At 31.3% G+C, this 13,927-nt stretch overlaps 1 protein-coding gene across 2 annotated transcripts; it reads right to left on the reverse strand.

The window, feature by feature from the left end:
* Window positions 1-6,797: 6,797 nt before the first annotated feature.
* Window positions 6,798-13,641, reverse strand: LOC132739786 (uncharacterized). Of its 2 annotated transcripts, none has more exons than XM_060727579.1 (6): window positions 13,521-13,641; window positions 11,460-11,490; window positions 10,627-10,887; window positions 9,740-10,213; window positions 8,260-8,484; window positions 6,798-7,983 (listed from the first exon to the last, which is right to left on the reverse strand). In XM_060727579.1, exons 1-6 carry the CDS (start codon window positions 13,539-13,541, stop codon window positions 7,763-7,765), a joined length of 1,233 nt encoding a protein of 410 aa, XP_060583562.1. In that variant the 5' UTR covers window positions 13,542-13,641; the 3' UTR covers window positions 6,798-7,762. The 2 variants fall into 2 exon arrangements, with proteins under 2 accessions (XP_060583562.1, XP_060583563.1); XM_060727580.1 differs by having other exon boundaries at window positions 10,648-10,887; window positions 13,521-13,638.
* Window positions 13,642-13,927: the final 286 nt, after the last annotated feature.

Genomic DNA, 13,927 nt, shown 5'->3' on the forward strand with positions numbered 1-13,927 from the left:
ACGACGTCACAATGAAACGTCTTTTACAAGTCGGGGTTTCAACATCGGTTTGACGTTGAATGAAGGTCCCCGACGTCATGACCAATAATCAACGTTGATCAAACGTTGTATCGACGTCGGGTGTTTGCTTGGTACAGCTTCATCAACTTAATTTTGACACATAACAATACATAGGAAAATATAGAACAAGCCTATTTCAGAGTGAATTGTTACATACTTGTGATACTGCAGCTTTGTTTACTGATATTCACACACTGGATTTAAGATTTTATCATAGATATCAAAAAATTTCGAGAAGAACAGTTTCTAACAAAGTGAATTGTTCTATTAATGTGATAACACCTTTATTCAAAAATCTTAAATTAGATAAAAATTTAAATAAAAAAAAACATTGTTTCACAGAATTTGATTGAAAAAGATAAGATGTTTGAAAACATACTTTTGGACGAATATAGCTTAGACAGTTTGGGAGTTTGGGGATGATTTTTGTTTTATTTATGAGACATATATCAGTGTATTAAAACTATTTACGTTCTTCTATGAATCAACGTTCATGTGTATGGCCTTACATTATAATATGCATAATTTAATTTTGTTCCTCATAGCACTAATCCTAGTCATGTTCACACTCCTATATTATTGTTTAAAAAGTCATACTCTCTTTACTAACGATTTAAATACCACATATCATACCTTAAATCTATTTATTTAGTCTTGATTCTTATATTACAAATAATGCTTCTTCGTTTCTTAACATTTTAGAATTCAAAACATCATTCTCAGACTAGCATAATTTGTACTCATTAGTACACTCCTGAATTCTGTACTCCATACGCACATGCAATACCTTTTACAACCTCCAACCCTTGAAGTATTTATTGGATATGTCTGAGTTGTTGTTACCATTTTGAAGTCTAGCCTACATATCATATTTCTTACAATTTTAAAGTTTGTACTCCAAGCATACTAATACTTGTTAAGGCATTTAAACTGAATGTTTTATATATAAAATATCTTTGAGATATGATAACACACTTGTATTAAGTTCTTTATTGCAAAATATTGTCGTTGTTCATGAATTCGTGTAGTACGAGTATATCCTAAGTAGATTATATTCTCTTACACTAATTATATGTATCTACTCAACAAGTTAATAGAAAAAATGTTCCACAATATTTTATTATATTCTATTATATTTTGTCTAAACGTTTTTTAACATTTTTTTTCCTAAGTATAACATGTATTTTCTTACACTTTTAATATGTAACAACTCAACATTTATGTGTTATAATAGAAGTAATGTTCTATAATATTTTATTTTGTTCTATTAAATTTTGTGTAAACATTAATCTTCAAACATTCAACGGATTATTGATCTCCATTTGTAGATAAATATTGTGGTAACAGAATTATAACGCGCCTAATATTCGTAGTTCGTTCCTTTCATATTTTCTTTGTAATAAATTTCTCAACTGATGCAGGGATGTTTTGTTTATTTGCTTAAATTCTGATAAGATGCATGGAGACACTTAATTGGATTTTGGTAACTTTGTGTTCAAAACACATTTATAACATCTGTAATACATGTAAATATTGAAGAAACAATGCCTATTATTGTCATGTCACAATAATATAACCAATGACGGTACTAAGATTTTAAATATCGTAGATTTATTGATACTTCATGACATTTGAACAGATCTATACTTAAGAATATAGCAATATAAAAATGCTGTTATAGTAATGAAAAATACTTCAATATATAAATAATAAGATTCCAGCACTACTCAAATAAACAGCCTTTCTCGAACTTAAAGAGGTTACAAATGATTCTTACAATTAAAGTTCATGTTACCATCTTCTAATTAAATTGCAACGGATAATAAGTATAAATATATATATATAGATGGTGAAAAATTTAGGTTAAAAAATGTATGCTTTTGTTAGATGAATTGACACCCCTATTTGTCTATATTGGTGTAAACAGATAATGGAAAGAATAGCGAATTTTAGCTGTAAGAATTTTAGTTTCAACGACTTGTTTTTGTAACAGTGACGGTTGTTATATTACACTTGACACAGATACAGACACCCATTTCATCACACTCGTTTACATGTAGCGAGCTGGACTGCTTAATGTAGGTGCAACAAGGTATATAAATGTCACTTTCTAACCGGGTTAAGAGATATGTTCTACTTTTTTATTTTTTTATATAACTTTTTTGTGATATATACGTATTATGCAGCACTCGATCGCAGAGTAAACAAATACAAAACAATAGCGCACAACTGTTATCTGCAACTATCAGACCTGCATCGAAACAGTTAAAGTTTGTGTCAAAAATTTAAATCAATATTTACAAAATAAAAAGTTTCAACCCTTCAAATTAAATCAAGGTCGGTAGACTATCCCAAAAATATCCAAAAAGTATATTCTTCCATTTTATCATTCTATCATGTTACTTCCCTTTAAGAAATAAACATATGGTTTATTAGTGAAATTTAAAAGATTCTAATAATTGAATAAATAAAAGTAAAAGTCTTGTTTATTATAGTGTCACCCCTACTGAAAGGGTCAGCCATTTCTGACTTATGAGACACCTTTTGCTTGCATACCATGTACCTCCCAACTACTACAACTATGCCAGGCACCAGGCGGATAGAAATCGGTAACCTTTCATTTTAACTACCTCGCGGCTCACGAAGCGGCCATTTCGGAATGAGTCCCACGAGAAACATTCATCGCTCGAACCTTTGACCTCCCCATCCGAAGGCGGACGCCTTAACCACTAGGCGAACGGTACCGGTACTTAATATGTTTAAGTATTTTAGTTGATAAACAAACAAGCGACACATATTTTGTCACATTTACGCAAACTGGCAACCATTAACATATGAAATAGATATATTTAAAAATCAAGGTTTGAAATACAATCTGCTTGTTTATTAAGCGTAGGAAATTCCCTCTGATATCCATCACGCCATGCCTACATGTAAACATAAAATATATTGTCTTATGACCTCTGCAGATAGTTTTGCACAAATTGTAATTCTAAATCTCATTAAACGTATTTATGCAAACTATGATACGATACGGTGGTTTTCGCTTGCTATTAAGATACCTTTTCTTTGTTATAACTGCATAAACAACATTCCAATGACATTGATAAAAATATATTTCAGGAAAAGAAGTTGATATCAGAGCATTATCAGTAATGTTAATTTGACAATAGTTAAGAAGTACATGGCTCTCTCATGCCAAAATTTCATATGAAGCAGTTTCGGATATACGCCAATTAATACCTATTATTACATACATTTATGACCTAAAAATTTGACATGTGAATAGGTTTTTCAGTTCCATGTGATTATCATCTTATATGATATGTTTACAGTTGCATTTCTTACAACGAAACGATCGACAATTAAACATGCTTTTTAATGTGTCCAAGAATGTACAAATTGACAATTATATATTTCTTAAGAAATCACTTTATATGTTAGTTGTCCCGGTTTATTGTGGACTTATTATTTCACTTCATTTGAGTTCCGGTCGATATGATGCTCTAAAATACCAAACTCACAAAAAAATGTAAAAATTGTATAATGGAATTGTGAATTGTGCATAAATCGTTATAAATGTCAAAATATGCGTATCTGGTGTGACCCAAATAAAAACACTGAAATTATTATCTGCGTGTTCAATAAAGCGATGTTGGTGTTTTCGCCAAAATTACCGGCTGTGATACAGGACGTTACTTTATGTAATCAGTTTATATTTTTTTGTGGACTTATGTACGAAGAATTATCCAAACATTAATGGTCTTTTTAGATATCTCTTTTACGTCAACGTGTATTGTAGTGAAATATGAATAACATACATTGTAGAATATTATCAACAAATTTTAAAAGAAACAGTTAACTGCGTCAATAAATAATTTTATATTGCTTTTTAATATGCACATTTACGGCACCCGGCGCACTGTAGGAAAACGCAATTATTCATCGTATATTTTTTGCTAAAAACTAATAATTAACGAAAAAAAAACAGCTAAACATCGCATGTTTCTTCCATGACGTCGTTAAAGTAATTCTTTAAAATTATGGAGGTCATTTTTGTTTATTTTTGTTGATATCGCAAGACACCGATATTGTTTACAACGGGAAAATGACGGACATAATGAAATTTGAAAATCGCGCCATCATACAATTTTGTTAGGAATGACACCTGTAAAAATATTTGAAAAAATCAGCAGTTTAACAGAGAAACTAAATTTCACGATTATTATTGTTAAAGTGGCATAAAAGATTTAGTGTTATACAGAAAAACGGACATTTCTTTGAAAATAAGTAACGGTCAATCACTGTGCAACGCTGAAGCACAAGTTGTACGTTATCATGACATTGACGTAAATAACTGTTTTGGAGTGTGCCGCTGTCGCCGATATGTGTTTATGTAAAAATTTAATATTGCTGTAATATTAGAAGCTACTGACATGATTTTTTTGTGTTTAATTGCTATTTATTCTTCTAAGCAGTGTAAGAATTTGAAATCAATATCTCAAATATATTTTACGCAACAAAGAATGTCCACGAATTTTTGGATACATCCTCGAATATTGGCCGTTGAAATAACATCATATTAAAAATAATTATGTTATTATGTGAAAAGGCGCAAGGAACGGCAATTAAGTGCTGAATGTATCCCGGCTTAAACTTAAAAAGTTTAAAGTACAACAAACAGATAAAGTAGTGTCTTGTTTATATACGGAATAGTCGATGGATATATTGGTTGTTAGACAGCCATTGTTATAGTTGATCTGGACAGCCATGATATAACTACTTCCCGGAACAAATGGCATAATCAGCATCTCACAGAATGTGTGCTTAATAAATTTGAATGATAAAAAAGTGCAAAACAAAATGCGTTTGAACAAGAAAGATAAAACAACAAAACATTCAAGCACAGCAATAACAAAAAATAACATAAAATTAGATTTAGCAACAACTCACACACACCAAACAACTCAAAAGAGCCAAAATATTTTGATGTCTGCATGGAGAACCTATTTATCGTTCATGCCAATGTGTTGTTCTTCGCAGATTGCAGATGCAATTGCAAATTTCAGCTTACCTCGAGTACCAATCGTTTCTGGAGAAATTTGAAATTGAAATGTTAATATTATGCACCTATTATTCATTGTTATATCTTCTCACTTATGGTCACAGTTGAAATGTTTAAGACTCGGGGTCTGGGTCAACTCAAAATTTGGTAAATATTTTCGACAACTTTGCAACGCAATTGACGCCAATACAGGTAAATTGTATCGTAATTGATAAAACTAAAAACGATACCATTCAAAAATCTTATTTTTAACAAGTGAATCCATTATCAAAAAAGAAAGAAAAAACTGTTTGAATCCAAGTATTTATTGTTTTACTGCTTTATACTTAAGAATTACAGGTTTGTTTGGAAAATAGCAGACATAAAAGTAAAATATAGTCACTAAAATTTTCTCTTCAGTTGCAGGTTTGCACTGGTGTAGTAATGCCTTGTTTAAGTCAGAAACATTTTACTACCTTAGAGCTTGAGAAAGTATTTGTTTAAACCCGTGCACAACTTTTACACATTAATCCTAGAATGCCTTTTATACTTTACATTTTGTCACTAATAGTGTAACAAGTACGTACTTTCTTAAACATCACTAATTACTAGCCTCGTATAGTGACATAAGATATTGTGCTGCGTTAAATAACATTTTTGATTTTACATGTTTATGCAAGGAAACAAACATTTAGTGTATTACATGATCTGAAAGTGAATTTGCTAAAATGTGTGATCTTATAATTGACTTAAATTTGTTAAGGAAAACAATTGTGAATGTCTTATTGCATAAGACAAACAATTTCTATGTACAGATGCATGTATGAATGCGGCAATAAATGAAAAAAAAAGATTTGATACGCCCCCAACAAATAGGTTGTAATTTTTCTAATTTCATTTTAAATATTATTTGAATAAAGACAGCAGCATGTAATTTTGTTAATTTTGTCAAATATAGTCCTACCCGAATTGTGTCACTAGATCCATATCAAATTATTGAATCTAATCTCAATTGTGTTATGTTCCTATAATTCACCAGCTACCAAGGAAAAAATTGGTGTAATTCGGTGATGTTGTTATAAAACGTATTTTATTTGCTTGTCTCATTCTGTCTTATTTTCAATATGCACCCAAAGTGTTCTGCGTGTTCTGAACGTCAATATTTGTGTTAATCCTATGACAATATCAAAACACACAGGAGAGTTTTATTCGTATGTGAATTGAACCGATGTGGCACATTATATTCTTCCTTATTCTTCCTTATTTGTTCCAAAATTATTATAATTTACAATGTCTCCAACTTTGTTTGGTGACTGAACTATATTATCATACTAGGACAAAATAATAAGAAATATGTAGTACAAAATAAAAACATCAACAACGTGTGTTGTGTACACATTAATTATGAGCTAATTAAAGCTTAATTTATATGATAAAAGAATACTGCTCAACGATTATATTAAAATAACAGGGTATTGACGTTTTGCTGTTGTCAAATTTATTTGATGAAGTAAAATATTCAAACTGTCATCCATTGTTTATCAATTATACATCAATAAAATACATAGACCTTGAACAGATTGACCCGAAACTCACAAAGTAAGAGAAACCGCAAAAATATTAAATACAAAAGTTTGCACATATAGTCTTCATGAGCAACAGTGAAAATATCTATTTCATGTACCAGTTCATTTGACGTTTAGACACCCCTAAAACTTAGTCAAAACGGTAGAAGCTAATATTTTAGGCATTTGCATACATTATATACATTTTTCAAGAAATAGATTGAAGGCTGTATGGACAAATGGAAGCAATGTAATTTAAGCACAATTTATTTTAAGAGGGAGGGCTAATAGCCACAATGGTGGTCGTACAACATCTTTCTATCTTTATAAATGGAAATACACCTGAATGCATTATTACAGACATAATCGATCGGCTCCCGAGTAAGCTAATTTGACAGCTTTCTGACATGGAACACTTCACAATCGAGTCGAACACACAGCGCTGCAGTGAACGACTTTAACCACCCAGTCAAAGGCGGTTTAGAAAGCATCTTTGACCTTGAACCCAGTGGCCAAACAATCAAACAAAACTTCGAAAAAAATCCTACTCTTGTGTGAAAGATATAATTTAATACAGTATATCGGATGAATAAACGGTTCAATGCTTTATTTATTATTTATAACAAGGGACTAAAACGTCATGTCACTTCTCATTTCAAACGGGAAAACACAAACTCAATTCGCGAACACAGTTATAATAACGCGTATGTAAATAAATTTAAACCTTGAAGAACAACAAGAAAAAGGGTAAAATGAATTAGCAGCAACAGGGGCACCAAGGTCAAGAAGAACAAAATATTTTTATACGATTATTTCAAGACGATTATGAAAAGTTTCTTTGATTCCGGTGTTTCACGTTTCGCAATTTGTCTGTGTCTGTTCTCGTGTTTGGCGGTGGGGGGAGGGTAAAAGCACGAAACAGGAGTAACTACAAAAAGGACGAAACCATCTGATTTAATTTTTGGTCATTTGCTGCAAGTTATCTTACTAAAAGATAATTATAAAGGATGTGCAGAATGAAATTAAATATAAGAAAAAATGGAAAAAAACAAACCATCTACATTTAAATGTTCATATTATTAAGTTTGTGGTGTTAAACTTTATCAAAATTACGAAAATAATCTTCTGCAGATGTGTTCATTGTACATTCATACATTCCATTTTCAGTATCAAAAGCAATGTCGATAATCTTAACCAGTGCACTATCGTGAAAGATACTGTCAGCAGCTAGTTTATCCTCTGTAGGCAATTTCGGCTCATTTCCTTTTGTTATCACATGCAGCGCTATCAAAATTGTGTCGTTTACAACGGCTTCTGAAAGAGTCATAGAATATGTTTAACTTGTCTTAAAAGGTAAATTCACAAGTACCCACACGTTTGTACAGTGTACGTATGTCAAAACTGTAAATTAGTCTTTAAATGGAATAGTATATAAGCATATAATTACCGCAGAAATTATATTACGCGAAAAAAACTAGTAGAACTCTAAAATATCGATATATAAGATTGAATATTATTCATAGGAAATGAAACCACGATCTATAACTTTTACTTGTTTATCAATTTCATAATAAAAAAGGTTTTACATACGCAAGTCTTTATCATAGCAACTCTTGATGTCAGATTCAATGCGCGATGCAGCATTGCAAACTACTATCAACAACAGATCAGGGTCGAGGTTTCTAGCTTCACTTGGCTCCTTTTCATCAATATCAAATCCAAAACTCCTAATTTTGGTTTTAAATATCTTAATAAACTCTGTCAGGGCTTTGGTATTAGACGGAGTCATCAGATATATCTTTTTGCTCGAATATCCTAAAAATAGACAAGCTTTGGCAAAATGACTTAAGTATTTTGAAGCACAACTTTTATCTCCAATATAATTGACACATGAACAGAAATAAAGACAAAAAACAGTGTTTGTTGCATTACAAATAATAGATTATGAATAAGTGTATACCATTTATGCTCAAATTTCATCAGTGAAAATTTGACTGGAATAAGTTAAATAAAAATATTTTTAAATACTTTTAAAATACTTAAGTCAAAACTATCAAACATGTTAATGACAAAGCTCATTTGTTTCTTGAACAAAAAAAAAACACTTTTAAGATATATATAATCAATCTATCTAAAACAAGAGCGATTAGTCATCACATGTGTCGCCTTATAATGGCCAATTTCATGTTGGAACAAGTTTTGTGACAGACGGACAGACAGACGGACAGTGTACAAAAAGACTTGGTACTGATCATTCCTGTAAAGTTTGGATTAAATTGCAACAGTAGTTTATAAGGAGTAGTGGGGACAAGCTTTTGTGTATCTGGCAACACACAGAAAAAACACCTTTTTATCAAAGGGCCATAACTCGGCCAAAAATCATTCAACCGAAAACCCGTGCATTATGCGCAAGGACTTTAGCTACAGATCAATCCTGTAAAGTTTCATTGAAATTGCATTAGTGGTATAAGAGAAGTAGTCCGGAGGAACTTTAAAAATAAAAATTATTAAAGGGCCATAACTCTGACAAAAATCATTGAACCGAAACAATCTGACAATATGCACAACTAGACTTGGTACTGATCATTCATGTAAAGTTTGGATGAAATTGCACCAGTAGTTCATGAGGAGTAGTCCGGACAAGCTTTTGTGTATCTGGCAACACACAGAAAAAACACCTTTTTATCAAAGGGTCATAACTCGGCCAAAAATCATTCAACCGGAAAACCCGTGCAATATGCACAAGGACTTGAGCCAAAGATCAATCCTGTTAAGTTTCATTGAAATTGCATTAGTGGTATAAGAGAAGTAGTCCGGACAAACTTTAAAAATAAAAATTATTAAAGGGCCATAACTCTGACAAAAATCATTGAACCGGAAAATGCTGACAATATGCACAACTAGACTTGGTATTGAACATTCCTGTAAAGTTTGGATGAAATTGCACCAGTAGTTTATGAGGAGTAGTTCGGACAAGTTTTGTGACGGACAGACAGACAGACGACGGAGAAGTGATCCCTATATGTCGCCACTACTCCGTAGAGGCGACACAATAAATCTTATGAGCTACTTTTGCGATTAAGGTAAATCATGTTTTCTTGCACACTCTCAATTTGTTCGTGTCGGTGTTGATTTGTCTCCCGATCAGAGGAAGGATCCATTGAATCTTTCGGTTGATTAGAGGGAGAAATCATTGTATCCGTTGTTTGTTTTGTGAGAGAATTCATTGAATGATTTGTTGGCTTTGGGGGAGAAACTATTGAATCTGTCTGCTTATTAGAAGCAGATACTATTGTATTATCGTCTTGACTTTCCTTATTGTCTGAATAACGAAATGCTTTACAGAACTGCAAAATGTGTTCAATGGCTTTTGTATTCATATCCCACTGATATATTTTACCGTCATCGAAACCCATATCAACAATCTCTCCAATTTTCTTCAAACTTTCTTCGCCTCTTACTTCACCACTAGAGGGTAGCTTTGGAAGTGTTTCTTCTCTCATAACGTGTACCATTACCAGAATAACTCTTTTGTAGTGAATCTCTGAAACAAAATGTCATTGTTTCTTTGTTCTCATAGCATCAAATGAATTTTTGAACCGTTGCGGCACAATAATACAATTAATCACATTTTTACAAATATGTAATTAATATTTCAATACAGGCGGACGTTTTAAAATACCATTTTTATAATACCGGTGTAAATTGTTATTACATTAAATAGATATATAGCAAGTATAAGGAACGTTTTTCAGGAGTAGGCTTTATAAAAAATTTTGGCACGTCTTAACCGTAAAATATGGTTACAATTTAAGAGCATATATGTTACAATATCAAAAAAGGAATTATTAAAAACAAGATTTTATCTTAAGTCGTTACGAGTCATCGTTATCAATATGAAAATGTAACGATTGTTAAGATGTATTTTTTTATATATATTTTTCAAAAGTTAGTTACTTATAAGAAAATGATAATCACGTTCAACATCTTTCAGACATTTCTCAACTAAGGCTTTAGTGGATCCGCCTTGGCCTATGTTGCACACGAGAATCAAAACTGTTTCAGGAAGAACATCTGTAAATATTTCAATAACTGCAGGATCAATGCGATTTCGATGCATTATCTCATACTGTAACTGTTTTATAAATGTTGAAACTGCTTTGCTGCTTCTGGTGTCTAGTATTTGAACTCGCACTCTTGGCGCACTGAAGTATTGACCTAGTAAATAGTAAAACAAGAAGTTTTATAACACATCTGAGCGTTTCTTCTACATATGATAAATTAAGTTAGTTCAAAAGGAACTATATATATTCTTCTTTCCCTGTCAGAATAAGATCGAGAAAGAAAGAAAATTGTTTGACTCAATGCCATGTTAAATGTAAGATGCAATTCAATTATGATGCGACAATATTCCTTACTCAAAATTATTTGCGTATTTGACACAAATTGAAAACGTGTATACATTGTTCGGTTACAATTTCAGTTAAGTTGGACAATGTCCCATGCATATAATCAACTTAAATAAAAATAATAATGATTAACTTTTTTAGGGAATTCCACTAGTTGCAGCTAATGTGCAGTTATCTTATATAAAAATGATTTATTATAAACAAGTAATTCGCTGAAAAGTTTTAAACATAATCGAACAATATAATTCCGATATATGATAAGACCCCTCCTATTATATATTATGCAAAAAAGACATTCAACATGGGCTAAAATTAAACAATATTTCATCAAATGAATGTTTTTCACACCAGTTAAATCATTTTCAAGCTACAAGTTCATACCATCTTTGTATTCATCTTTATTTACCATCCCCTGAAAGAAAGAAACACAGTAGTTTGAGTAGAAAAAAAATCTCACATAGTAGAAAATTTGAATGGGTAGTTCTCCTCATCAATTGTTGTGCTTTTTGTTAGGATTAACTTGTTAAATTGACACCTAGAAATTTAGAATCATTCATAGCACATCTCCTGCAGTAATATTTTAATACTGATATTTTAAAATGCATTAATTGTGTTTATACTAAAGTGATCACATTACCAAGACCAATTTGTTAATTTGTGTGATAAATTGATACTTTGTATTTCAAAATTCTTGCATATTGAGAAAGAAATGGATGAATCAACTGTTTTGTTTGATACACAAAATATGACTTTTTTATGGCAGAGATGATGCTCCACACTAGTTTATTCTCACAAGTTCGATTCAATAGTTTGTGTTCGATGAAAAAAATAAAGGATGTACAAAGGAACTGTGTCAACTTACTTTTTTTCTGTATTATATGTTTTGAAATGATGCGCTCATAGAAAGTTTTTTTCTTAACAAAAGTATTCTTAAAACAGGGATCTAAACATACAATATGAATCTTTAAAAGCCGCATTGGTATAACAGCGACGATAAAACAGCAGAAACAACAATACTTGTTTGTAGTGTATGTAGGTTTGCCTGTTATTTATTTTTATTTGATTTCTCTCCTGAACAATACTGTAAGTAAATCTACAAAAGCGTTATTGCTACTGTACATAAGTTTACTTGTAGATTTGAGTGAGTTCATACTATGATGCAAGACATATTATTAAAAAATAAACCATCCTATGGGGATTGTTTAGTTTTTTTCTAGTACGCCATCAACAAGAATGCATGAATATTGCAAATACTTTGATATATACAACTGTATATGAAGCAAAACATATTTTATTCGAGCCAATCTATTAAAATAGCATTTCAACTGTTCATTATGTTTTTTCAATTGCTTATTTGTTTAGTCTGATAAGAACTAAAGCATTAAATGAATAAACGATTAAATGAAAACATAAAATAATAATAAAAATAATGTGTGAAAGATTTATGTTTATGTAATCTGTACTTAAATGAAATGGCAGAAAAAACTCAAATCTTCTAATGAGAAGTGATTCGAGAGAGGTTGAAGCATCCATTATTTTTCTAGTTCAAAGTGTTTCTTATCACATTGCAACGTTTTATTCCGCTGTGTGTTTAGTATATGTAAGTGTATGCCTTAATGAAGAAGCTGCCGACATAGTTAATCTGCTGAATGTTTTTAATGGACTTGTCCTCCTTCCATTGTTGGAACTACCACTACCAATTTTAGGGATATTCAGATGAAAATTTGAATTTGGTCAGCCAACAGTCAAGGGCCTGATCAGACCGCATGGATGTGCAGGGTCGCCTGGCTCTATACTAGTGGCAAAGGCTAAACATTTCAGTTCCAGTAGGGAAAGGGCTTTTGAAATTACAGGTATTTGTATTGCGATTCAAGCTCTTGCAAAAATGTTTGCATAAAAGAGTGGTCACATCAGATTTGTCTACAAAAAAAGATGGAACTTTTCAGATATGGTTTACAAAAGAAGGTAAAACAAAATGGAGTATTTATTTATTTTGTCGTTAAAGCTGCACGCCTCCAGATGATCCAAAATTCTCAAGACAAAAAATATTGACAAAAATGTACTAGAATTGTAAGAAAGGTAATTACATTCAAGATCCAAGTACTACTTTTTATGTTATGTGTGGTTTAGGACTGATTTTGCAGTACGTTATTACCATATTTCTTCAACGTTACTTACACAGTAAAGGCTAATTGTGCATATGTTGAGACGACATTTTGGTAATTTTCTAGAACCGTAAGTGCCGATGGCAATATGTAAATTACTTTATTTGTTCACCGCATAATATTTCACTTTTAAATACATTTCCAAAATTTTCATGAAAATCACATAAAATCTGGAGGCGTGCTGATTTAACAGTAAGAAGCACATAAGAACTTTGTTCGAAAAAAAAAAGTTAATTGACATTTAAATTATATAACTGAAATAATAACGAAAGCTTACACATGAAAATGTTTCTCCCATTTCACCTTCGGAATTCAACAGAAAAATAATTTAAACGTTCAATCAATAATTCCTTAATTTAAAAAGAACAACTAAATATCCTTTATCTAACAGGATGGGGCATGCCTGAATATTGGTATGCAACTTGTGAGGGCAGGGATGAATATTCGATAATCTACTCGGTATCCTAGCGTGTATGTTTTTATCAAATAAAATATTTCTTATGATAAGTAACTCCTTAAAAGTTTTTTACCCATTTTATACTCTTCACGTCACAATTTTCAATCAAAATAACCGTAATCTCTATAAAGTCAACATAGAAGGATTATCTATTTTATCTACTTTGTCATTCAGGAAAGCAATTCCACAAGGTATACATCCAGATCATCAGAGCGTGATCATAAAAA

The sequence above is a fragment of the Ruditapes philippinarum genome, unplaced genomic scaffold, assembly GCF_026571515.1.
Source record: "Ruditapes philippinarum isolate M1 unplaced genomic scaffold, ASM2657151v2 ctg3217_1_1_1_1, whole genome shotgun sequence".
Lineage (NCBI taxonomy): Eukaryota > Metazoa > Mollusca > Bivalvia > Venerida > Veneridae > Ruditapes > Ruditapes philippinarum.